The following is a 26,288-nucleotide window of genomic DNA, read 5'->3' as shown; positions in this document are numbered from 1 at the left end:
GATTTCAACTTGAGAGATATAATAAAATGGGTAGTGATTAAAATTCGTGTATATAAAATAACAATTAAGATAAGTGACGGTGATAATCATACAATTAAATGAACATTTTGCAAAGGAAAATAGAGTAAAGTAAAGCACTGTAAGAATTTTAGGACGGATATTGATTTGTACTTAGTATATACAAGTGAATTACTTACTGAAATTGAATGATCACAATGATGAAGAAAATTTGATTACTTTGTTCGAATATTACTTTATGATTAGCGATGTGACTACTCTGACGGCGAAAACTCAACCCTTTTTACTCGATATTACAGGTTTCCTGCTTTGATTATTTTTGGGTTGGAAATCAGAATAAAGTTTAACCTAAGTGGAATTTCTTGACTATTATTCAAGGTGAGTTTAATTGCAAATTTTATGTACTAGTGTACACGTCTGTTTAACGAATTTTACATCTCAAATTGTAAGTATCCTATGTCTCATTAGTTCGAGTTAATTTGCTTAAGTTTAGAATCGCTGTTAAAGATCAACTGACACGTATCCGTAGAAATAATAATTGATAATAAGTAATTCTCAGTTCAGTTACATGTTAAATTGAGTACAGGAATTGAGGACAAAGAAGAAAACAAGTTCTTGTTGAAAATACCATAAAATATCTATAAAAAATTCAAAAAAAGAAATTGGTATATGGTCAATATTTTCGGTGCAGGTTCGATTCCAGCACGCGATGTATACCTGTTGTTTAAGTGCTGTACCATTATACAAAATTAAATCAATAGATGTCTTGTTTCTTACAAGGAACCCCTTGAGTGCGAGGTCGGAAGTGCAATCTCTAGTAAGGATCTTTTGAAAGTTTAGTGTGAACAATGATGACAGGAAAAATATTAGCTGGTAATGACTCACTATGTGCATCAGGAGGGCGACAGAAAATACGTGTCCGGGAGTTGCAGAGATCAACCTTTTATGGGATATATATATTACACTTCACAAAATGGACATAATCGACATTCACGAAATGTTCAAAACAAACCCCCGTTGATATAACGGGGAGATGAGAACTGATGGAATGTGATGGTACCCGTTACACAAATATGATTCAATATTCATTCTTTAAAAGTAGATACCTAGCTGAACGTCTTGAAAGTTTTGTAACTCCCAAGGAGCTCGCCTTCGATATTGATGGTGCGAACATTTGTGATCACTGTGGCGCGTCATTTTTCATTTGGTGCTCATGGTGCAAGTTAATGGCTTGTTTTGAACATTTCGTGAATGTCGATGATGTCCATTTTGTGAAATGTAATATATGTATTCCACAGAAGGTTGATCTCTGCAACTCCCGGACACGTATTTTCTGTCGCACATAGTGAGTCATTAGCAGCTAATATTTTTCCTGTCATCATTGTTCACACTACACTTTCAAATGAGCCTTACTAGAGATTGCACTTCCGACCTCGCACTCAAGGGGTTCCTTGTTAGTGGTTTTGAGGATATTTTGTTTTTTAAAAAAATCAGAATCAGGTGGGGGAATTTACTTCATCCTTCCCCTCCTTTCTTTCATCTGAAAATTTTGAAATTGCTTAATGATTGATGTTGAATATTACCATGATATATATATATATATATATATATATATATATATATATATATATATATATATATATATATATATATATATTTTATACCCAATTGTTCTTATAAAGAAAAAGAGATTTTAGTAAAAAATCCGAGATTTTTAAGTTGGTTCTCGTACTTGAGAATTTTTCAAAAAGTTAAATATTAAATGATTATATCTTAATATCAACTGTGCGATATTTCTTGTTGTTGTTTATGGAATGCTGTAATAAAGTTCTTATAAGAAGACCTATGTTGTATTTGATTTATACAAGGTGGCCGGAAAGTAGGTATACAGTCCCGTTTTGATCAGCTTACTGTATTTTATATCATTTCTTATTGTTATTAAACAGGTAGACTTAGTTTCTTTATTAATTGTTCTTAATGTCTTTTTCCTTATAACTTAAGCCCGGAAACAATCGAAGCAAATAAATCCATATACTAGAATGTTATACTTGATCAATGCAGGGGTGTATACTTACTTTTGGGCTTTACGGTATACGCTATTACCCTGTATACGCTATTATTTTAATTGTCGCTATTAGGCCTATAATTTGGTTGCTTGTTCAAATTTATAACATTTGGTATGCAGTTGAAAGATTGTGACAGTTCCCGGGGCTATTGTGAGAGAGCTGTTTATGACCATTGAAATGCACTGCTCTCCTGTTTATTACTAATTTTTGTTGTTCTTATTACGCGTATAAGAGATAAAGTATCATTATTAAGAAAAATAACAACATATAAACAACTAATTTATGTGTCGTCAATAATATTGTAATATGACTGAAGTTAATTGGTAAAGGGTAAATAATATTTTATTAATCTTGATATTAATATTTTGTAACTTTTCATATTTTAAATGGAAATAAAAACTCAATTCCCAATCTGATGCTGTTAAGTCTTCACATATGTAGAGCAATTAAGGAAGTCTCGTAACAACTCAAAACTATATGTGGATAAAAACATTCTTTTTAATAGGAAATATAACTTATGTTATGCAGCAATGTGTCAACTCAATAACGAACACTTCCTACTTCGAGTCATGAGGAAATTCTTGTAAATGAAATTGTAAGCGTAAGAAACGACGCTACCAAACACTAGGAAGAAAAGATAGGTGGAGAAAAAGAGTAGTGAACTCGAGAGTTTTGAAGTGACGATCACAGAAGAAGGTTCGACCTCTTAATTCTTTTCCGATCAAAACGTGGTGAGTACATGCTAGTTACAAATTGATGACACACTTCTATTATTCGACTTCATTATCAATTTCTATCACATCAAAATCTAACTTCGAATTTAATATGACAGTTATTATTGATTTTGTCATAAGGCCACAGCGCCAGTTTTGGGTAATTATCTAATCTGATATCTCTAATTTTATTTATCCAATTGAAACTATCCATCTTAACAAATTATTACTCTACCTAAAATTAAATTGTTATGTTTATTATGATATTGCAATCTAAATTTCCCCCATGCTTACATGGTTATTATTACATGAGCTAAGTGTGGATACAAATTGTGTATGTCGACGTCCGGATCTTGATCCAATAAGTTGGCATACGTTAATATCTACCTATTCTTCAAAGCTTTACCTGTTTATCACCTTAATTTTCAATTTAAAAATTAGAAACCTAACAGAAACACCTAACCTAAGACAGCATTGAGAAATACATTCTTACATAACCTGAAGATCTTTTTTTTTAAAATAAAAATTACAAAAACTGCATGCAGTTAAGGTTTCTATCATTTTCTGGACTGTTGTACTAATGATTTTGAATAAATAGTGTGAAGAAAACTATCCATCACAGAGTAACCAAACTTGACTTCTCTCACAGAACATATGTTTGCGACTGTTTTACAATAACCCTCACACATTCATATAGCCACCTGGGCCTGAGTAATAAGCATATGCCGTAATAGCTCCACCACTGTCTCATAAGAGCTCCAAGTGTGGGACTATTATGATACACAGTTTTTCTTAATGCAGAACTCCTTTTGAAATACGTCATTGGGATGATGTGATCTAATAGAAATCTCAATTTACTATATTCTATTTTGGCCTTGTAATACAGGTATTATGACAAAAGCTTTATTTTCTGTATCAAAATAACGCAAACTTAATCCTATACAGTGAAATAATGTATTATACACTGGACGAGTTACTTGTATAATACGAGTATCATTGATATTTAGCACTCATTGTATAACAAGCTCCAAACAACAGAAATTAATCTAAAAATGCAGAAATCTTCCGAGGGTTGACTGAACAGCAAAAGTGTGTTTCAGAGCTTCACAGCCTTTATAAACTTATGTCTTCTGGTTGAAATGTTACGTATAAATGAGATTACATCTGTCCAGACGTAGGTGATACCAGCAATAATATTGAACCCGATTTAACTAAGTTATAGCAGTCAGGGGAATTACTTTTGCTGTTCACTGTACAAGATAGGAAGGACCATCACACTAACAGCAGCAAAGGATTTGCCTTCCCATAGAGTGATTTACCCTTTCTTCTTTTTCTTATTCTTCATATTATTATTATTAACATTAATATTACTCACTTTGGCCACCCAATTATCTTCAACACTTTGTTTAAGACATTGTATGCGTGGGCATGTGGCTTAAAGAAAAAAGTAAGCAGAAAAATATCTTCGGCCTCTGCAAGTGAAACCTGAACGGATACCAGCACACTTTACTATCAATTGGTTAACAACACTGACAACAGTTGTAGCGTCTTGCCCGACTTACCGATCTCGTGCATTCGTATTCCCAGTCGGGTAAAATATCGTAGGCCGTGCGCTGATGCTTGGTCTATACACATTTTCCGGAAATAAAATTAACCACAAATGTGAACATGTTCCTTTTAGTATACACCAGAGGTCAAAGTATTCTTTAGATACAACAACAAGTGAAGGGTTTTCGTTATTTCATATTATGCGGTACCACATAAGATTATAAGCTTATTTCCTTCTCGAACCTATTATCATAAAACGGCTACGTGATTTATCTATGAAAATAGTAGAAGAGATTTACATACTTTTTAGCACAGGGTTGAGTTTTCCCCTGGATTCTAATTAACGTCCCTGGGCTGATCTTACTCTGAGCGATTGCTACTAGTGGGTAGTTTGACATCTGCAATTGAGAATAGAAATACGTTAGTGCCTAGAAAACAACTTTCATACACATAATTATTTTAATATCGAAAAAGTAAGGTATTGTATGGATGCCCCAACAACGAGGTCTATTTGCACCCTTGCAAAAAAAAAAAAAAAAAAGTAGAACACAAAAGAATTAAAATGAAGAATTCTCAAATAGATAAAACCTGCATTAAACAAAACTGACATCAGGGTGTATTTAATAAAATAAATAAAGAGTTCATGCAGAAAAACGATAAAGAAATGCTATAACACACACACACACACAAACAAACACGCACAAAAAGACAAATCTAAGACAAAAGCAATAATAGAACGAGGAATAATTTAATTAAAATACAAAAAGAAAACGTCCACATGCGTGCTAAAATTAAATCCCATGCAAAACTTGAAGTTCTCGTAGAAAAAACAGCAGTCCAGGAAGAAAATGAGTGTCATCACCAAGGAGTAAGTGCAGGTATTCAGGAAGCTTGTAATGTTGGCGATGTCGAGCCAGTGCGCAGCAATCGACAAGAAAATGACGAATAGATAAAAGGTCTCCACAAAAACACATTCTGGATCTGCAATTCACGTAAAAGATAAGTATTCGTCAAATGACTGTGTCCAAAACACAATCTCATTAAAAGTACTTTTTCTCGACGAAACCGTCGAGAACTAGAGGTCCAGACTCCTAACCGGGGTTTAATGGCATACAATTTGTTGGTATGTGCCAGATTCCTTGCGACTGACATTGTTGTAGAAGACGAGATGTAAACACCGGGTAAAGATCAGTGCAAGGTAGGGGCGTCACGAGTGCAACACCATGAAGAGCTGCATATTTTGTCACAGAATTCCCTTGCTCATTACCAAGAATTCCTACATGGCTAGTAATCCAGCAAAAGTGGAGAACTGAGCCGGCAACAAGTGGGGAATGGCATTTTAACAAAATACGTTGAACCAAAGGATGCTTAGTATAAACATTACTAAGGCTGGTAAGAGCACTCTTGGAGTCAGACAGGATCTGAATACGGGCAATGTTATGGGACATAGCATAGTCTAAGGCTTCAAGAATAGCCAGGAGCTCAGCACTAAAGATGGATGCAAACGAAGGGAGTAGGTAACCATAGCGGGCAGAGCCAGAGACAAACCCACAGCCAAAAGAGTCTTCTCGTTTCGAGGTATTTGTATAAAATTGTGAGAAGTCAGGATAGTGTTGTAACAGAGAGCGAAACTCCTGCTGATATTGGTGATCAGTCGTGATACTTACTAGAACTCGCCAACTGAAATGATATAGGAGGACAATGGAGCTGCCAGAGTGGGGCAAGAAGAAAACTCAATAGATAAAAATCTGGTAGAGCAAGAGCTAATTCATCTAAAATTTCTAATGCACGAATCCCAAAAGGTAGGCTGACACGAGGTCGCGCCGCATAGCGAAGACCAGTGATTATCCGCCTTGAAGAAAGAAAAAAAAAGTGACTAGGGAGTGCTTTAAGACGTAAAAAATAACGGTAGAGACGTAGAAGTGCTGTATACACGACTCCAAAATTGCATTACCACCTGCAATTCTCCTTTTCCTGCAATAGCAGGCAGCCCCAAAAGCTCGGCGGTTGGGTTGGTTGCAAATTCGAAAGGTGTTGGACTAAACCTAGATTTTGTCACAAATATATCAGTGTGGCAAAGTGCAAATAAGAGAATAACACAAATTGTTAGGAAGGACAATTTTATTATTGTGACGGAGTTGGATGACATCAAAAGTTACAAAATGACTTACTTAAGCAGTTCAAACAAGATGAATGGTAAGAAACAGATATCAGAAGAAAGCATTTCTCTCTTTCCCTTCACCCCACCCGAAAAAAGAAACTCATAAAAAAAAGTTACATAATATAAAGGTTTCATATAAAAGCCTAATAGCACAAAAACAAATATCTACACGAAACGAAAAAGAGACAAACACAGAATAGAGGGCACCAGGGGCGTAGCAGACTTTCTTCCCTCCCATGCAAGAAAAAGAGATGGGACCCTAGTTGTAAACCCATAATAATAATAATAATAATAATAATAATAATAATAATAATAATAATAATAATAATAATAATTATTATTATTATTATTATTAAAAAGTCGTTTGCTTTTAAAAATCTCTGACTCTGCCTAAGAGCATGAATGCATATAGCATAATTTATAAGCGCATTGAGAATCACATTAAACCACTAATATCGGATTAACAACATGGATTCGTTCCTGGCAGATCCACCGTAACAAATCTCGCTGTCTTCACTGACCATCTAGTTGATACATTGGAGAGTAATAATCAAATAGATGTAGTTTATACAGATATTGCGAAAGAACTTGATAAGGTAAACCACACGTTGTTAGTGAATAAACTTAAATTTCTCAACTTTTCTCAACTCAACTCAATTATTTGTTTGTAGAAGTCATATTTGATGAACAGAAAACAATATGTGGTTTATAAATCCTGTAGATCATTCGAACACATTTAATTTTCTGGAGTCCCACAAGAATCTAATTTAGGGCCGTTACTTTTTATAATATTCATTAATGACTTTCCTAATTGTATTAAAACATCACATAAACTACTCTATGCAGACGATCTAAAATCATATAGGAGAATTACAACAGCGCAGGACTGTGTCAGTTTGCAGGAGGATCTTGACAGAGTAAATGAATGGTGCAAGAGCAACTTGTTAAACATAAATTCAGATAAATGCAAACCCGTGTCCTTCACTAAGAAACGGAATGCTGTTAAATTTCAATATAAGATAGATGGTAAACAATTAAAGGGGGAACAAACTGTCAAAGATTTGGGTGTAATATGATAACAAACTATCGTTTGAGCATCATATAAATCAAATTGTGAATGACGCAAACAGAAATCTTGGATTCATTTTGAGAATGGGAAGGGAATTTAATAAGTCGAATGTTTTACTGAAATTATATTTTTCATTTGTTAGATCAAAATTAGAATATGCGTCTATTATATGGAACCCCCATACGAAGAAAGACTATTAGAATAGAAAGAGTTCAAAATAAATTTCTGCGGTTTCTGGTGTACAAGAGAACAGGCATCTTCCCCACATATGAAAATAGTATTTCTCTTAATGAAAATTTTAACACAATGTCTCTCAATCACAGAAGAGTGTTAAATGACATGATATTCTTGTACAAAATATTAAATAACAAATTAAATAGTAAGGATTTGGTCTCTGCCTTTCATTCCAGGGTACCCAATGGAAACATACGTGTGGGCAATGGAAATTTCTTTTATTGTAAGAAATCTCGAACAAATGCAACAAAACAGTCAACAACGTGGAGGATGGGTGCAGTGTACAACAAACTGAGTAAATGTAAAAAAGTTCTGGATATACACAGTATGAGTCAGAATAGATTTCGCAAATATATTTCAGCTATTCTATGTAACTCTGATATGAACACTGTAATTGGGTAGAATTACCTGTTGTGTTCTTCTTCAATAGATAAATAAATAAATCACGTATGCACGTTTTGTCAATGAGCGGTCCCAAAGGCCAAGAGGGATGGAAATCTCCAAGGGAGAGAAACAAAAAACTTTCTTATGGTAAATTCTACTTCAAAGTTCGAAGCACTAGCTTTTGCACGTGATTTTTTGTTTCTTTTTTTAGGGAACAGAAAAGTTGTGGCACCTAAGAAATTACACCATATAATATTGCAAATTTGCAAGTGGATGTATTTACCTTGCAATTTGTAGTAATAAAGATATTATGGTTAGAAAACAATATTGCAAAAAGTAAGTTTAATTTCTTCATTCATCGCAATTCTTAGGGGCTCTTCATACCCCGCCGCCCCCCGAATACCGATATCGAAAATTTAGAATGATATATTCATGTCCATATATTTGCGATATCGAATGTTGATATATGATAATATAGATATAGATGATAGCGATATATCGACATATCACAAGCCCAAGTCCGAGAACTGATGCTTGAAATATACTGGAATCAACAACCAAATTCTAAATAAGTTCTTCATTTCTGTGTCCAATGTTGAGGGGGAAGGGTGTGAATCCGAATAGAAATTTTAAGGAAAAAAATGTTAAGATAAAAGTAGATTTTCTGTTTCCCCCGATGGAACTGAATGAAAATATTGTTTATTTGTTGAGATGTGCAAACTGAATGTGAATAATAAGTGTTTATTCACCCATACTCTTGTCCAGAGGCGGATCTACGATGGACTTCTGGGGGCTCGGTGGTTTGTAATACTGCTACTTAGGGCTACTTTTAAGAGCTCCAAATTCTGGAATGGGTTTTATTTATATATAAAATAAGAGATTCCCCTTCTGGAGGTCAATCGCCCTGATCTCCCCCTGGATCCGCCCCTGCTCTTGTAGCAGATTTTGAAGACATTAGTTCGTGTCTGCTCTTGACGCTGCTGGTCCTGCTTTCTAGGGATGGGCAGATGCAAAGTGGAGCAAGTTTTATTTGAAACTTGACTCAACTCGAAAAAGATTCTCCAATTGAAGTACAGTAACTTACCGTAACTTACATTTTACCGCAATAGCTTTGTTTTTGTTATGTATTTTTTGGGGTGTTCATGAGAGAAGGAACTTACAAGTAATACATCCGAAGTGTAACACTCCGATTTTGATGAACTTTGGCAGGTAGATACTACACACAAAATAATCGAATAGGTATTTTCTATTTTCTTCGAAAAAACGGTTTTAGGGGCCAAATCCCCCACCCAAAATTTTGAAAGTTGACACCCGAATAGCAATAACAAGTGAACCGAAGTGAATGAAATTGTACACAGATTTTTCAGATGTAAAATGAGGGAACATGGATTTCGTATTTTAATGAATAAAACGGTTGGGTGGAGCACGGACCTCTCCAAACCTTTGATCACGAAATATGAAAAGTGCTAGTAACAGTATGTCAGATGTGCGTAAAGGACATGAAGAATTGCAACCAAACTTTGTGTATGGACAATACGCAAAAATAAACGAATTCGGTTTTCAATTTTCTGCGGAAAAACCATTTGGGGAAGGGGGGGCAAAAGCTCCCACCAAAAATTTTGAAAGTTGACGTCCGAAAGGCAAAAAGAAGTGAACCGAAGTGAGTGAAATTGTACACAGCGAAAGTATATAGGTTTCGTATTTTCCTGAAAAAAAAAAAAAAAAAACGGTTGGGCACGGACACGGACCCATCGAAACCTTTGATCACAAAATATCAAAAGTTCTAGTAACAGTATGTCAGATGAGTGTAAAGGACATGAAGAATTGGAACGACACATTGTGTATGGACAATATCCTAAAAATACACGAAAGCGGTTTTTCATTTTCTTCGGAAAAACTGTTTTAGGGGCAAAAGCTTCCACCTAAAATTTTGAAAGTTGATGACCCAAAGGCAAGAAGAAGTGAACCGAAGTGAATGAAATTGTGCACAGATATTGCAGACGTAAAAAGAAGGAATACGGGTTTCGTGTTTTCCTGAAGAAAACGGGTGGGGCACGGACCCCTCCAAACCTTTGATCACGAAATATTGAAAGTGCTAGTAATACTATGTCTGATGTGTGTAAAGGACATGAAGAATTGCAACCAAACTTTGTGTATGGACACTACGCAAAAAATAAACGAATACGGGTTTTTCTTTTCTGCGGAGAAACGGTTTTTTGGGGCAAAACACTCAAAGCTCCCACCAAAAATTTTGAAAGTTGACGCCCAAAAGGCAAAAAGAAATGACCTAAAGCGTTTGAAATTGCGCACAATCAGGAAATACAGGTTTCGTATTTTTTGAAAAAAACGGTTGGGTGGAGCACGGACCCTCCAAACCTTTGATCACGAAATATGAAAAGTGCTAGTAACAGTATGTCAGATATTTGTAAAAGACATGAAGAATGGCAACGAAACTTTCTGTATGGACAATGCGCAAAAAATAAACGAAAACGGTATTTTTTATTTTCTGCTACGAACGCTTTTAGGAGAGAAAAGCCCGTCACCCAAAATTTTGAAATTTGACGCCCGAAAGGCAAAAAGAAGTAAACCGAAGTGAATGAAATTGTGCACAGATATTGCAGACATAAAATGAAGGAATACGGGATTCGTATTTTCTTGAAAAAAAAGTTGGGTGGGGCACGGACCCCTCCAAATCTTTCATCGGGAAATATCAAAAATAATAATAACAGTATGCCAGATGTATGTAACGACATGAACAATTGCTACGAAACTTTGTGTATGGACAATACGGAAAAAATATACGAATACGGGTCTCTTTATTTTCTGCAGAAAAACTGTTTTTTGGGGCAATAGCTGCCACCCAAAATTTTGAAAGTTGACGCCCGAAAGGCAAAAAGAAGTGAAACGAAATGAATGAAATTGTGCACAGTGAGGGAATACGGGTTTCGTATTTTTTAGTGGGAAGAAGGATTGGGTGGGCAGTGTCCCCTCCAAAGCTTCGATTAGGAAATATGAAAAGTGCTAGCAACATTATGTCAGGTGTGCGTAAAGGACATGAAGAATTGCAGCGAAACTTTGTGTATGGACAATACGGAAAAAATATACGAATACGGGTCTCTTTATTTTCTGCAGAAAAACTGTTTTTTGGGGCAATAGCTGCCACCCAAAATTTTGAAAGTTTACGACCCAAAGGCAAGCAGAAGTGAACCGAAGTGAATAAAATTGTGCACAGATATTGCAGACGTAAAAAGAAGGAAAACGGGTTTCGTGTTTTCCTGGAGAAAACGGGTGGGGCACAGACCCCTCCAAACCTTTGATCACGAAATATCGAAAGTGCTAGTAATACTATGTCAGATGTGTTTAAAGGACATGAAGAATTACAACCAACCTTTGTGTATGGACAATACGCAAGAAAATCAACGAATACGGGTTTTTTAATTTCTGCGGAGAAACGTTTTTTTTGGGGCAAAAGTCCCCACCCAAAATTTTAAAAGTTGACGCCCGAAAGGCAAGAAGAAGTGAACCGAAGTGAATGAAATTGTGCACAGACATTGCAGACGTAAAATGAAGGAATACGGAATTAATATTTTCTTGAAAAAAATACGGTTGGGTAGGGCACGGACCCCTCCAAATCTTTCATCGGGAAATACCAAAAATGATACTAACAGTATGTCAGATGTGTGAAAAGGATATTAACAATTGTTACGAAACTTTGTGTATGGACAATACGGAAAAAATATACGAATACGGGTCTTTATATTTTCTGCAGAGAAACGGTTTTAGGGGGCAAATGCCGCCACCCAAATTTTTGAAAGTTGACGTTCGAAAGGCAAGAAGTGAACCGAAGTAAATGAAATTGTTCACATTTATTATAGACATAGAGTCAAGGAATACGAGTTTCGTATTTACGTGGAAAAAATGACTGGGTGGAGAACGGTCCTCTCCAAACCTTCGATCACGAAATATGGAAAGTGCTAGTAACAGTATGTCAGATGTGTGTAAAAGACATGAAGAATTGGAACGAAACTTTATGCGTGGGCAATAACGGGTCTTTTATTTTCTGCGGAGAAAGGGTTTTAGGGAGCAAAAGCTCCCACCCAAAATTTTGAAAGTTGACGCCCGAAAGGCAAGAAGAAGTGAATTAAGTTGTGCACAGATATTGTAGATATAAAATCAGGGAATACGGGTTTCGTATTTTCCTGGAAGTTCATTTACTAAATTCTGGTTTCCTCTTTTAGATCTATTCCGGACTTTAAAGAAAGTAATAGAAGATAACAAATTATAAGAGTGCCAGCGTGACATTGCTCCGTACAATCGGTAATGTATGATATTCTAAATTCAAAGATCGTTAGTTCAAATCCTGTTATGGGATATTTTTGAAAACGCATTGTGTATCGCTACTTTGAGTTTTCTGAGTTATTCATCGTTACTTTTGGTGAAATCACATTTAATAAAATAATAATAATAATAATAATAATAATAATAATAATAATAATAATAATAATAATAATAATAATAATAATAATAATAATAATAGCGACTGTCGTTACTATTATTCGCCAACACAATCCTCTGACAACACAATCCTCTTTATTGTTTTTATTCTTCACTGACTTAAAATTAGGCTTTATATGAAACTCACTGTATGAAACTCACATGGTCAAATGGGTTACATTTGTATGATTGGTCTCATTCGTTATCTGTACGACTAGCCGATTCTCCAGTTTCGCAATATTGGTTTTTCCATCGTTGAGCAGTCTTTGCAAAGCCGTAGCTAGGGGACTGCGGGCGCTAATACCAAGAGGGCGCCGAACGAGCAAGAAGAAAAGAAAAGTGTTGTAAATGAGTAAACGACGCGTCGCTCCAATACGATATTGGCGCCCTATTAAATCAATATTGTTGTCGATTTGCAAAGAAATAGATTTATTAAAAATTTTCCTGCTCGTTTGGCTCGAAACCCAAACGTTAAGAGTTACAATAAGCTTTTACTTTTTATTTAAAGAAAGTAATTATATATGATTTGTTAATGACGATGTGATATAAAAGCTGAAGAATATTTTTTTATTCTACACACCTGTTCACAAAAAGCTGGAAACTCGTTCAGAAACTAAGTTCGAAAAAGTGAGCGTAGATCCGTCAGAATTCGCTTAGATGTATACACAGGGAATTGCATTTTCCCTCCGTTCATTATATAGACACAAGCTGCAAACCCTACTGTCATCCGAGCGAAGTGAAAATGTAAAAACAAGATCAAACTGCTTATTTCTGAGATTAATATTGATTGCAGTTCCAATATGCAAAAACAATCAATATCTTAAGTAGAAATTACTGAAAAGACCGAAAATGACTGTTTAAAACTTCAAGTGTCAATCTGCGGCTGGAGCGATACAATTATCAATATTATAACGCATTTCCTTATAAGTGCTTCCGTAGCCAAGAGGGTTTAGTAATGCTCATTGAAATTTCTGAAGCGAAGGACGACGGTTCGAGCCTCCGTGCGAAAGTTCTTTTTTATTTCTTCCTTTTTAAAAAATATATGGGAACATTGTTATAAATATAAATTTCTACTTTGAAGTGCGTGGAAAAACAGACGAACTGTTACTTTACAAATCTCTGTTACATTTACTATCAAGCCATTTCCATAATTTATGTATGAAAAAGTTAACATAGACGTCAAAAATGTAAATTATTCATGTTCCTAATATATATATATATATATATATATATATATATATATATATATATATATATATATATATATATATATATATGTGTGTGTGTGTGTGTGTGTGTGTGTTGTGTGTCACGCAACTCTGTAACACCTTTTTGTCAAAAATGCTGAACTACGAAAACATGACGTATGCATTGTCGCAGCAGACGAGTTTCTCCAATTAAGCCTACGAGCAACGAAATCACCTACAGCCAAACAGCTTCAATTGATTCATTAGTCATGGCTCATCGTGGTCAGAATGTTCACAAGCAGGTTACTGCTCTTGTTGAATACGTGGTATGAGTGTGAGACAAGCTGGCGAACGTCTTGGTGTTTCCTGTTCTACAGCATATACTTGTAACAAACTATATCTGTCTAACAAATATAACTCACTGCTTGGTAAATTGACCTATTCTTAAATCACCTTGTTAAATCTTTTATTACCTTTTGAAGCTTCGTAAACACTTTACAATGTAACAGCGGAACTATATTATTACATAACATTATATCTTGTTTGTTTGTTACTATGACAACCATCAGTTTGTCGTACTGGTTACATGTCAACATATTTCGTGTCATAATTATAATTCCTTATATTTATTTTACATCAATAATATTATATTTATTTTCAATTTCATAATTAATTATATTCTTACATTTTATATCGACGATAGGGCACGTCAGAAGTCCAGTTTATAAATTATTTTACGTCCGTTTTTAAGCCTTGAATATGTTAGTTAACAAATCCTAATTGTTCGGGCACATCAAAAGGAAAATTTACAAAGATATATTTTATAAATTATTCGTTATACATTGGTTTGATACCTAAAACAATATACCATTTATTCTTTTGACTCTCAATTTGTTGTCATTTCGGTAAAGTACGGATCATCTTTATGTAATCGTTTAAATGAAAAACAATCATAACACAAATATATACAAAATAAATAAAACACGAAGATGAAAACATTGATAATATTGAAAACAAGACATAACATCAGGACGTACATTAACATAAATTAAAATAGGCCTATAACATTATGTGTTTATTTATATCTTCACAACGCTGAGTTTCTCCTTTTAAAGCAACATGCCATCTGTTATATATCATTTCATTAACTTTATAGAATTCAAATAAGGTACGAGAAACAAACAAAACCATAACGGTATTTTAAAGCAAAAAAAAATCGATTATATTCTTTCGGACGCCACAATATTAGGTTACGTTATGTTACCATAGGATTGAGTTAAGTTACATTGCGTAGCGCAATCTTGTGTACATTCTTGTCTGCCATGTGATGTTATTATATTGTGATTTCTACTACTATAAGTTCTGCCATCTACACAGCGATTCTGAAAGCCATATTATTTCTTTAATTTCTATTTCTATTTCTGAATTTACTGTAATTCCTACCATCTACGCAGCGATTCTGAAAAACCATATTATTTCTGTTGTGATTAGATTGTATTGCATTACCGGTAAAATTAGGTTCGGTTCGTTGGTTGGTAGGATTCAGCCCATTTGCTCCACTATTAAACCGAGGTTTACTATTCCACCTAGGATTTGAAATATCTTCAGACTGTATATTTACATTATGAATGGAAGCCTGATTGACATGATTACGAGTATAATTACTCTGCCCTCTGTCCGGTCCTCTATTATTGCTTTGAATTAAAGACTGGCTTTCAAACTTCTGTACAATCATGAGTAGGTGATTAAAAGTAATCATTGCATTGACATCAATATTTGCTGTAATCTGAATGGCAGTAATATACGAACGGATGCGATAATTCGAGACTCTGGATGGAATGGGTTAATAGATTTCAATTTGTTATACGTGGATACTACAAAATCAGTAATATTCTTATGGACCTTGGGATTGAAATGTCTCGATCGGATTAACGCTTCTCTGTTGGCTAGCATGAAGTCGTTCTCATAGTTAGCTAATAACATATTCTTAAAATCAGAGTATTTATGCAAATTATGGCGGATAGCTTTAAACCATGTTAAGCATGGTGGCAATAATACATGCGGTAAGATTCTTAAAAATTGCGTTTTCTCAATCCCCATCAAAGCGCACTCATCCTCAAATTTTTCCAAAAATACACTCGCAGAAATATCTTCGGACATTCCACTATTTGGTAAGAGAACGAATCTCACTGACCCGCAAAGGCTTACCTTTACTCGTAGCTTTCCGATTTTGACATCCCATACGTACCACCTTTTGATGTGAAGTACGGACCATCTTTTCTTCACCATTAGCACTGGCTTTACTATATCTTGACGAGTTGGTATTTTCCTCTGTCGTCCTTGCCGGGAATGGTAACTGTTCTCCATTAGAAGAAGTAATACCTTTCTTGGATTGAATATTATGTTCCATGAGAGTTGGGATGCATTTTTCTTTCAGTGTATTAACTTCCTCGTGTAGCTCTCTGATTTGAGTAGAATGTTCGTTAACGACTGTTTCCATAACTTCTACTGAGTTCTGTACTACCGTAAACTTACGTGACAATTGTTCTACCTTCCTTTCATTCAACTCATTTTCGCACTAAATTGCTGATTCATAGCTTCTAGTTTACCGTCAATTTGCTCAGATAATTGCTTAAAATCGTCTTTATTTTGTATTTGCATTTGTTCCCACCGTTCCTCAATTCGCTGTTGCATCTGGTCCAATCGTTGGTTCATGTGATTATTTTGTTGTTGCATTTGTTCCCATCGTTCATCACCTCGTTGTTGCATTTGTTGTATTTGTTTCAACTGTTCATCACCTCGTTGTTGCATTTCGTCCAATCGTTGGTTCATGTAATTATTTTGTTGTTGCATTTGTTCCCATCGTTCATCACCTCGTTGTTGCATTTGGTCCAATCGTTGAAGGATTACTTCCAAGGTAACATTCGGTTGAGTTGCTTCTTGTGGCATTCTATTAATCACATTTTCAGAAGTATTTGTTCTATCTTCCGTATCTGTATTTGCAATAGAACCATTTCTCGGGACACTCATCTTTATGCTCCTGTATATTTTTGTTCCACTATGAAGTAAAGTGAAATTTACGTCTCGGTCAATGGTGATAAAGATTTACTATTCTTCTAATCTAAATCACAGCTTCCCGACGTTTCGGCACCATTTAAATGTAGCAAACTATATACATATATCTATCACAAATATAATCACTGGTTCGTAAATTGGCCGATTCTTAAATTACCTTTTATTATCTTTAGATGCTTCGTAAAACATTAACTCATATACAACATAACAGCGAGAGTGTCACATTCCATTACCTTATATCTTGTTTGTTTGTTACTATGATAACCTTCAGTTCGTCGTTCTGGTTTCATATCAACATTCCAATTATATATTCGAAATACATATATTAATCTTATATTATTTTCTTCTCTTTCTTCCTCTATAAAATAAACTGGCTTGTACTTATTTGTAAACCAACTATTGCTCGAAGGGAATACAAGTATGAGGAAGAAAAAGAAGAAAATATAAGATTAATATATGTTTTTCGAATATATAATTGGCATGTTGATATGAAACCAGAACGACGAACTGAAGGTTGTCATAGTAACAAACACGATATTATGTAATGTAATGTCATAGTCTCGCTCTTATGTTGTATGTGAGTTAATGTTTACGAAGCTTCAAAAGATAATAAAAGATTTAACAAGGTAAGAATCGGTCAATTTACGAACCAGTGAGTTATATTTGTGATATATATATATATATATATATATATATATATATATATATATATATATATATATATATATATATATATATATATATATATATATTAGGGTGGTCCTTAATTTTCGATTTCCGAATTTCATTGCTCCCAACCCCTAAATTGGTTCCATGTCGCACCAAATTAATCTGTGCGACAAAAAAATGGGCTCAATCGAAGAATATTTAACCGACCCCCAAACGACCTAAACATCTGAATGCATTTACAATGTATAGTATATGGCAAAAGTTTGTAATAAACTCTTGTAACTTAAAAATGGCTGAGGGAAAGGAATCATATCTTGAATAGAAGTTGTAGAAGTAGATCCATACCTGATACTGAGTACTGACCGAGATGAGGCATATCTTTACGTCCACCATCTTGGATTCGGGCACAAAATTTTAAATAGAAACGACCTCGTATGATATATCATTTTGAGGTAGTTTTGACGACAAACAGACGTCTGCCTTTATTTTCCACTTATCCCTGAACATGTAATAATTATCGACTACGGAAAATAAAAGCTCCGAAGCAATAAAACTTGATATTCTGTGAGTTTATATCTCTGTACAGGCTGCAGATTTATAAGATTGTTGAATAGTTTCCCTAATTTGAATTAAACCATAAAGTAAAGAAAGAAATGCACATGCCCATCTACTTGGAAAGAAGATGTGAATTTTCAACGTGGGTTGAATATATTGAAAAACATTGTGGTGGTGAATGATGCTGCAGAGAGAGGTATGAAACTGATACAAGAATACGGGAACATTTTAACAAAGGACGAAAAAGAGAAACAATACATATTGCAGATAGTCAGTGAACACAGAAAAAAGTATCCAGATGCTACAAAAATTGACATAATGATGCAGTAGAATTTGGCTAGTTATCCACAGCCTTCTGCTTTCTTTTATTGTCATTTTAAACATTCATTATATTATTTATGTAATTTCATTTCATATAAATAATTTCAATATAGGCTGGTGTGTATTTCGACGGGATATAATTATATAACAACATATATAATTATTTCCTTGTTACATGTATGAAATAGTTTATTAATATTTCAGTAACCTATAAAGAAAAAAACAATATTGAAAGAAAATAAACTATTATTTCAAAGCTAAAAAGAATTAAATGACCAGAGATAAGTTGAAAATATAGGAAGAAATGGTTTTACAATGAAAGATTACCCAAAAACGATGTCACAAAACATCATTTAAAATTTTGGGCCCGAATATAAAATTGCGGACTTCAAAATGGCCGCCATCATCCTATTTCTCAGGGTAAGATGTGGATTACTTCCAATCCCTGTATCCAAGATTTGGTCCCTTTCCCTTCAGCCGCTTTAAAGTAAGAAGGGTTTATTCCAGACTTTTCCTATATATTAACATATTGGATATGCATTCAAACTTTAGGTCGCTTGGGGGTCGGTTAAATCTTCTTTGATTGAGCCTATTTTTTTCATGGATAAATTGGGTCCGACATGGAACCAATTTAGAGGTTGGGAGCAAAGAAATTCGGGGAAAAAATTTCGCCATGTAATTAAGGACCACCCTAATATATATATATATATATATATATATATATATATATATATATATATATATATATATATATATATATATATATATATAATATTTGTTACATTTAAATGGTGCCGAAACGTCGGGAAAATGTGATTTAGATTAGAAGAATAGTAAATCTTTATCATCATTGACCGAGACGTAAATTTCAGTTTACTTCATAGTGGAACAAAAATATACAGGAGCATAAAGATGAGTGTTCCGAGAAATGATTCTATTGCAAATACAGATACGGAAGATAGAACGAATACTTCTGAAAATTTGATTAATAGAATGCGACAAGAAGCAACTCAACCGAACGTTACCTTGTAAGTAATTCTTCAAAAGTTGGACCAAATGCAACAAATGCAACAACAAAATAATCACATGAACCAACGATTAGACCTAATGCAACAACGAGGTGATGAACGATGGGAACAAATGCAACAACAAGATAATCACATGAACCAACGATTAAACCAGATGTAACAGCGACTTGAGGAACGGTGGGAACAAATGCAAATACAAAATAAAAACGATTTAAGCAATTATCTGAGCAAATTGACGGTAAACTAGAAGCTATGAATCAGCAATTTAGTGCGAAAATGGAGTTACAAGAAGGTCTGCCAATTATTGAAGAAACTCTATTATCAGTCAGCAGGAATGCGTTAAATGAACCTGAACCTTCTACAGATCCTAAATTTGATTCGACGAAGAAATATGACATTATTGATGTGAATGTGTGGATGAAATTAGCTGAATGTTCGCAAAAACATACTGCAGTGTTGGTTGGATCAGATTATTTTAACTTCTCATTCGAATGTTTTCGACTGCTTTACTGATGCTGTGTGTAACGAAGATTCTGGTATGTATCAATGTGCGAAAAGTTATGATCATTTTCGTCTTGGGAACACTATTGACTGTCTGTATTCTCAGTATATTCAACATGATAATAATCCTGTGGTTCATGTAGCAGGAAGAAAGTTGATTCCAGTATTCGTGAAATGCAGAAAGAAAACGTGGTTCCTACTAGTGCTTGTAGTGATTAGCCGATTGAATTGAATTTGTTGAATTGTTCATTCAACGAAAAAACCAAAATGATGTTAGTAAACAATCCGATGGTGTTTTCACAGAACGTGATGCAGTGCATTGACTTTAATAATCTAAGCTTGATATTGCAAGTTTTGAAAATCCAACAATGGTACAATGCAGTAGTAGCCTGAATCAAACTAACATTAATCGGAACCAAATTCGGAACATCCCTGTGAGATTAAAGAGTAATCCCGATGTAAAAGGTGACGTTAAATCCATATGCACCGATAATGTAATCGAACCTCATTACAGAAGAAACAGGAACCATGGCAGGACAGATTACCGTGGATGTCATGTAAAGGACAAGTACAGATCCGTTAGGAGACACAATATTTCACCACCAATGAAACGAAAGAGAACTGAGCCTAATTTTACCGGTAATACGACGCAATCTAATCACAACAGAAATAGTATGGTTGTTCAGAAACGCTGTGTAGATGGCAGGAATTCCGGTAATAAAAGTAAGAAACTAAGAACTGTAGAAGTAAAGAACGCGGAAAACCGTATTTTGATTTATGATTTTGAATGCAATTGGAATGAATTTGTTGGCCATGTAACTTAGGCTGGGGTTCCGATGTCCGATAAGACCGTTTCAATTGATTTAGCTTTAAAATACCGTTATGATTTTGTTTGTTAATTGTACCTTATTTGAATTCTATAAAGTTAATGTAAATTATATATATAACAGATGGCATTTTGTTTCAAAAGGATAAAACTAAGAGTTATGAAGATATAAAACACATAATGTTATATTTTAATTTATGTTAATGTATGTCCTGATGTTATGTCTTGTTTTCGATATTATCAATGTTTTTGTCTTCGTTTTATACTTCTTTTGTATATATTTGTGCTGTGATTCTCTCTTATTTAAAGCATTACATAAAGATGATCTTTACTTCACCGAAATCACAGCAAATTGAGAGTCAAAAGAATAAATGGTATAATGTTTTAGGTATCAAACCGAAGTAAAACTGAAATAACTTATAAAATATATCTTTGTCAATTTTCTCTTTTGATTTTGCTCGGATAATTTTGATTTTTTAATTAACATCTTTAAGGCTTAAAAACGGACCTAAAATAATTTATAAACTGGACTTCTGACGTGCCCTATCGTCGATATAAAATGTAAGAATATAATTAATTATGAAATTGAAAATAAATATAATATTATTATTGATATAAAATAAATATAATGTATAATAATTATGTTACGAAATATAATTTGTATATATATAAGGGTCATCTAAAATGTATAAAATTAACGATCCAGGGTTCTTTTTCTTTTAAGTAGTAAAATAATAAAAGAAAAGTCCGTTGAGCGCCATATACAACGGTATGTTGTATACTTGTATTCGAGCAAAAATTGGTTTATAAATAGGTACAAGCCAGTTTATTTTATAGAGGAAGAAAAAGAAGAAAATATAAGATTAATATATGTATTTAGAATATATAATTGGAATGTTGATATGTAACCAGAACGACGAACTGAAGGTTGTCATAGTAACAAACAAACACGATATTATGTAATGTAATGTCGTAGTCTCGCTGTTATGTTGTATGTGAGTTGATGTTTTACGAAGCTTCAAAAGATAATAAAAGATTTAACAAGGTAATTAAGAATCGGTCAATTTACGAACCAGTGAGTCATATTTTTGTTAGACAGATATAAGTTTGTTACACCGTTGTATACTTGGTGGAAGAAATACCCAAAAACAGATAACGTGTCTAGGAAACCTGGCACTGGCCTTAAAAGGGTTTCAACCCCACAACAAGATCGGGCCCTAGTTGATGTAAACCGTCGCAATCCTTTCATATCATCCCGGCAGTTAGTGATGGTGTCTCGTTTTCCTGGCTCCCTCCTCACCGCTCGGCGATGCCTTAAACATGCAGGGCTTCACGCATATCGAGCCGCGTGTAAGGAGGAATTGACGGATAGTCATAAAGTTGATCTACTATCATTTGCTGAGGCAAATATTGGTCGTAACTGGGATCATGTAATCTTCACAGACGAAAGGATATTCTCTTCAGCAAATGATGGTCCTCGACTTGTGTATAGACCCACAGGAAAACGTTACGATCCACAGTACATGCACAGAACGCATCGAATGGGGCATGTTACTATTCACTGCTAGGGATGGCTGTGTAAGGATACAGTTGGTGAATTACGCCGAATAGAAGGCCGATTGAACAGCCAGAAGTATCTGGATATTGTGCAGTATGGCTTGCTCCCCACTGTCAGAAATTTATTTGAAGACGGCATTGTAGAAGTTCAACAAGATCATAGCTCAATACATGATTCTCATCTAGTTCAAGCCTGGTTTCAAGAGGAACCCAATTTGAGCAAGTCGACTGGGTTCCAAGAAGACGTCACTTGAACCGAATGGTATTTCTATGGGCGGAAGTTACAAGAACTCTACACGAAAATTGGCCTGATCCCTCAAGAAAGGACAACTGAAAGATTAAGATGCGTCATCGAAGCTAACGGCGATTATACGAGATACTAATACCTGAATAAAGATTTGTCTTCATACCCAGGTGTCCTTCGAGGCTCTTTCAAGAGCTCACTAAGTTTTTCCATTTTTCCTTTAATATTGCCTTCATTGGGACGTTTACGTTTCGTCGGAATGTGCGATATATATTTATTTCTGCTCCGTTGTTTACCCTACACAGGTAGTCCAGTGGTTAGCACCTGTGCCTTTGGTGTACGGGGTATCGGGTTCTATTCCCGCTGAGAGAGGCTTGTTTTTCGCCCATCTGTGATAATTCTGTGTTCGTGCCTTTGTTAAAGAGGTACTGCTAAAACTATAAAACTGAGAAAAACAATTACAAATAAAAAATCACTTACTGAGAACTTCGGTAAATCAGTTTTGTTTTAATATCTAATGCCTGGCGCGTTCGTTGTTGGGTCTTATAGTCGCGGGTTCAATTCCCGTTAAGGGTCCATTAAAATTTTACTTGAACTAGAATTTATTTGCATGAATCACTCATCTTGTTTAGCCTAAAGGACTTAAACGTTAAGAAAAGTATATGATAAAAATAAAATAAATAATAAGAAAGTAATAATGCTATTAATCTGTATCTTTCTACATAGGATATAAATGAAAAAGACGTCGTTTATCAGAACAAAAAATGGCTTAACCGTTTGAAATGATTTTTATTAGTTAACACTTTCACCTACCTCTGACATGTGTGCACCCGAAGGGGGCAGGATGGGCCGCCCTCTGATTCACGAAATGTATACAAACAGAAATACCAAATATAATATATAGCAACCATGAAGATAGCCCATCCTAGAATATTTGAGGGTGCCATGTGCCGACTGGCTTGTTGTCACGCCATTTTTGTTAAAATGCGTATCCTAACAGAGGAGAGGAATTAGACTTTAACCCAAAAATATAATATCTCACATTTGTGAGATGAAACTTCACCCCATGCCGTTAACGTCGGCAATATCTAGTGGCCCACTTGCCGGTAAATGTCGATCGTCGATATAGCGACGCATAGAAAGATTGCCGCTAGTGTGTCCCTTGGGGCAGGGTTTCATCGAGTCGAAACAGACATCTAGAGTAGGGGTGTTGCAGTTACCACCACGTAGCGGGGATGACTTCTTTTCGGTCCGTCTTTCGATTCGTCGCGGAGAATTGGCGAAGGGACCGAAACGACTTATCACCGGTCACGTGCATGTGTTTACTATTATACATTTGTTTTTCCTGACGAACGCTCGTAAAGTGAGCTCCCGAGTCAAGAGTAACCCATGTTTCTACATCACAAGGTTGCTGTTTCGCGCCATTCAGAGAGAACTTCATATATTTTTGTAAGTGCTTTTTAGACTCATCTCAACGTAAATGAATCATGGATATAGGTTATTTCACATATTTTGGTGGAGTAATTTTGTAATTCATTGGGATTTCGTCGCGTCTCTGCCACCAGTGGGCCACTGGTGGTATAATTTTCAAAGCGGAGGTGGGGCCACTGCGGATCGTTGCAGTGGGGCCATCAATGTTTGGCGAGAGGTCGCTAGTTACCCATCGATGATCCACCGACGCTTACGGCACGGGTTAACTCTAAATGAAATTTAATTAGGAAATCACTATAGTTGCTATAAGAACTAGTTTTTGAACTTGGACTGTGCAATATTGGTCGTTTGAGGCAAACATTTTCTTAGTTCAATTTCGAGTATCTTCGGGAAACAGTAAACCAAAGATGATAGGTTCGAACCCACAATCCAACGTTCACAATCGAAAACATTATGTAAATCTGTATTTTCCTCTTTTAAGTGTAATAAGATCCGTTGATCCGTTATTAACTTTACTGTAGAAACAATTCATCATTGTAATACTTAAGGATAAAGTATTTCGAAATTATGTATACATGGGAGCACATGCCTCAATCCAGCTATAATCAATGCCCTCAATTTCCTTCGTGCAGTCCAAACCGATTTTCCTGCAAGCTGTTACACAAAGACAACTGGTCTAGTTGTCTACGTGTCGAAATGCTGAGCCAATGGACGAGGGATCAAATCTCGGAAATAGACATGAAAATTTTTGTTACTTGCATAATTATACATTTTACCCATAATAAAATGGGCATTAAAACAGTTTGTGTTTCCGTGGAAAAGTAAGAATTTATTTCAAGTTAAACTTGTGAGCAGTGAAGCAAAACGAATTGGAATCATGGTTGTCCGAATACCTGACGATTTGAATAAATCATACGACATCCGTTAGTATGAAGTTAAAGAGTTTTATGATACGTATAAAGAAATCTCACTGATCTAAAATCGATTACGAAATAGGACCTACCAGAAGCTTCAACACCACGTCTGCGTCACTTCGATGAACGCTATATCGAAACTTCCTATATAAATTTCACTCACTTGACGTCTAGTCAGTCGACCGTACTTGGTTTGTTAGCTAATGTGTTTTCAATCACTTCACAGTAGAAATTTATATTTATAAAAAAAAGTTCTCATATATTTAAAAAAGGAAGAAAAACTTTAACTTTCCGCACGGAGGCTCGAACCGTCGCCCTTCGTTTCAGAAATGTCAGTAGCAGTTGAAACCCTCCGAAATTTCGACTTTATGTGCATTTAGCCTAATTTTGTGGGGTAATTTTAGAAATTTTAATATAAAATACCCTCATATTGAGTTTGGAGCCCCCGAAATAAATTTCTGCCCACGGTAGTGGTCACAACCTAACGAATTTCGTCTTTTCGAAAGACCAGTGATTTTTTTATTCCGTTGGTATATGAAATGCTTCCAATCTGAATGAATTTATTGGGTTCAATTCTGCAACAACTACTTGTATCACCAGGATATTTTTTGTGCATATGTATCTAGTTGTGTGATATTTTTATATATCTACATACATACAAAACATATACACATATTTGAGTATATGTATGTGTGTTAGTGTATTTTTAATGTTAATTAATAATAAGTAACCTTAAATTCAGAACTTTCATAAAAATTTCATTCATTAAGAAATAATTACTATAATTTCAAACATATGCAGTAGCCAAACTATATTTTGGATTTTAATTACAAACATTAAACATATTGTTCATTTTCAGTGATCAATATTGAGAAATTCCCAAAGAAGATTACTTCTGAATTTCCGTTACCTTTCAGAAAATATTCGTTATCCTAAAAGAATCGAAATGAAAATATTTCTGTGGTCACACACAGAATAAAATTACAGAAGTTTACGATTATTTCTGAAAATTAATGGTGTACCCAATTCGAACATTTTAAAAGACCACAGTTTCTAATATATTGAAATTTCATTTTTTATCGATAGTATGAAATGTAAATTGTTTAAACAGCATGGAGAAAATTCCATTAAAATCCTCCTGCAGTAGTTAAACCGTGTTAGACATGGAATTGGTGCACGCTGAAACTGGAGTTGGAAAGTTCCGGGTCTCCTGAGCACAGTCGGGATGTAAGAAATCGGGTCCCGGCCATGAGGCCCCAGAAACTGGGTCCCAAAATTTTGAGTATGAGTCTT

General features: G+C 34.8%; 1 protein-coding gene across 2 annotated transcripts in view; it reads right to left on the bottom strand.

Annotated features, from left to right (window-relative positions):
- Positions 1 to 26,288, bottom strand: part of LOC145684734 (galectin-7-like) — a 159,153-nt gene that overhangs the window by 67,385 nt on the left and 65,480 nt on the right. For both annotated transcript variants that reach the window (XM_081757110.1, XM_081757111.1), the window contains exon 2: positions 4,649 to 4,743. In XM_081757110.1, coding sequence (XP_081613236.1) covers positions 4,649 to 4,743 — 95 coding nt within the window. The remainder of the gene's footprint in view (positions 1 to 4,648; positions 4,744 to 26,288) is intronic.

This window comes from Thermobia domestica, chromosome 5 (genome assembly GCF_964235325.1).
Source record: "Thermobia domestica chromosome 5, izTheDome1.hap1.1, whole genome shotgun sequence".
Lineage (NCBI taxonomy): Eukaryota > Metazoa > Arthropoda > Insecta > Zygentoma > Lepismatidae > Thermobia > Thermobia domestica.
The sequence above is the reverse complement of the archived record's forward strand: the minus strand, read 5'-3'. Positions and strand labels throughout refer to the sequence as shown.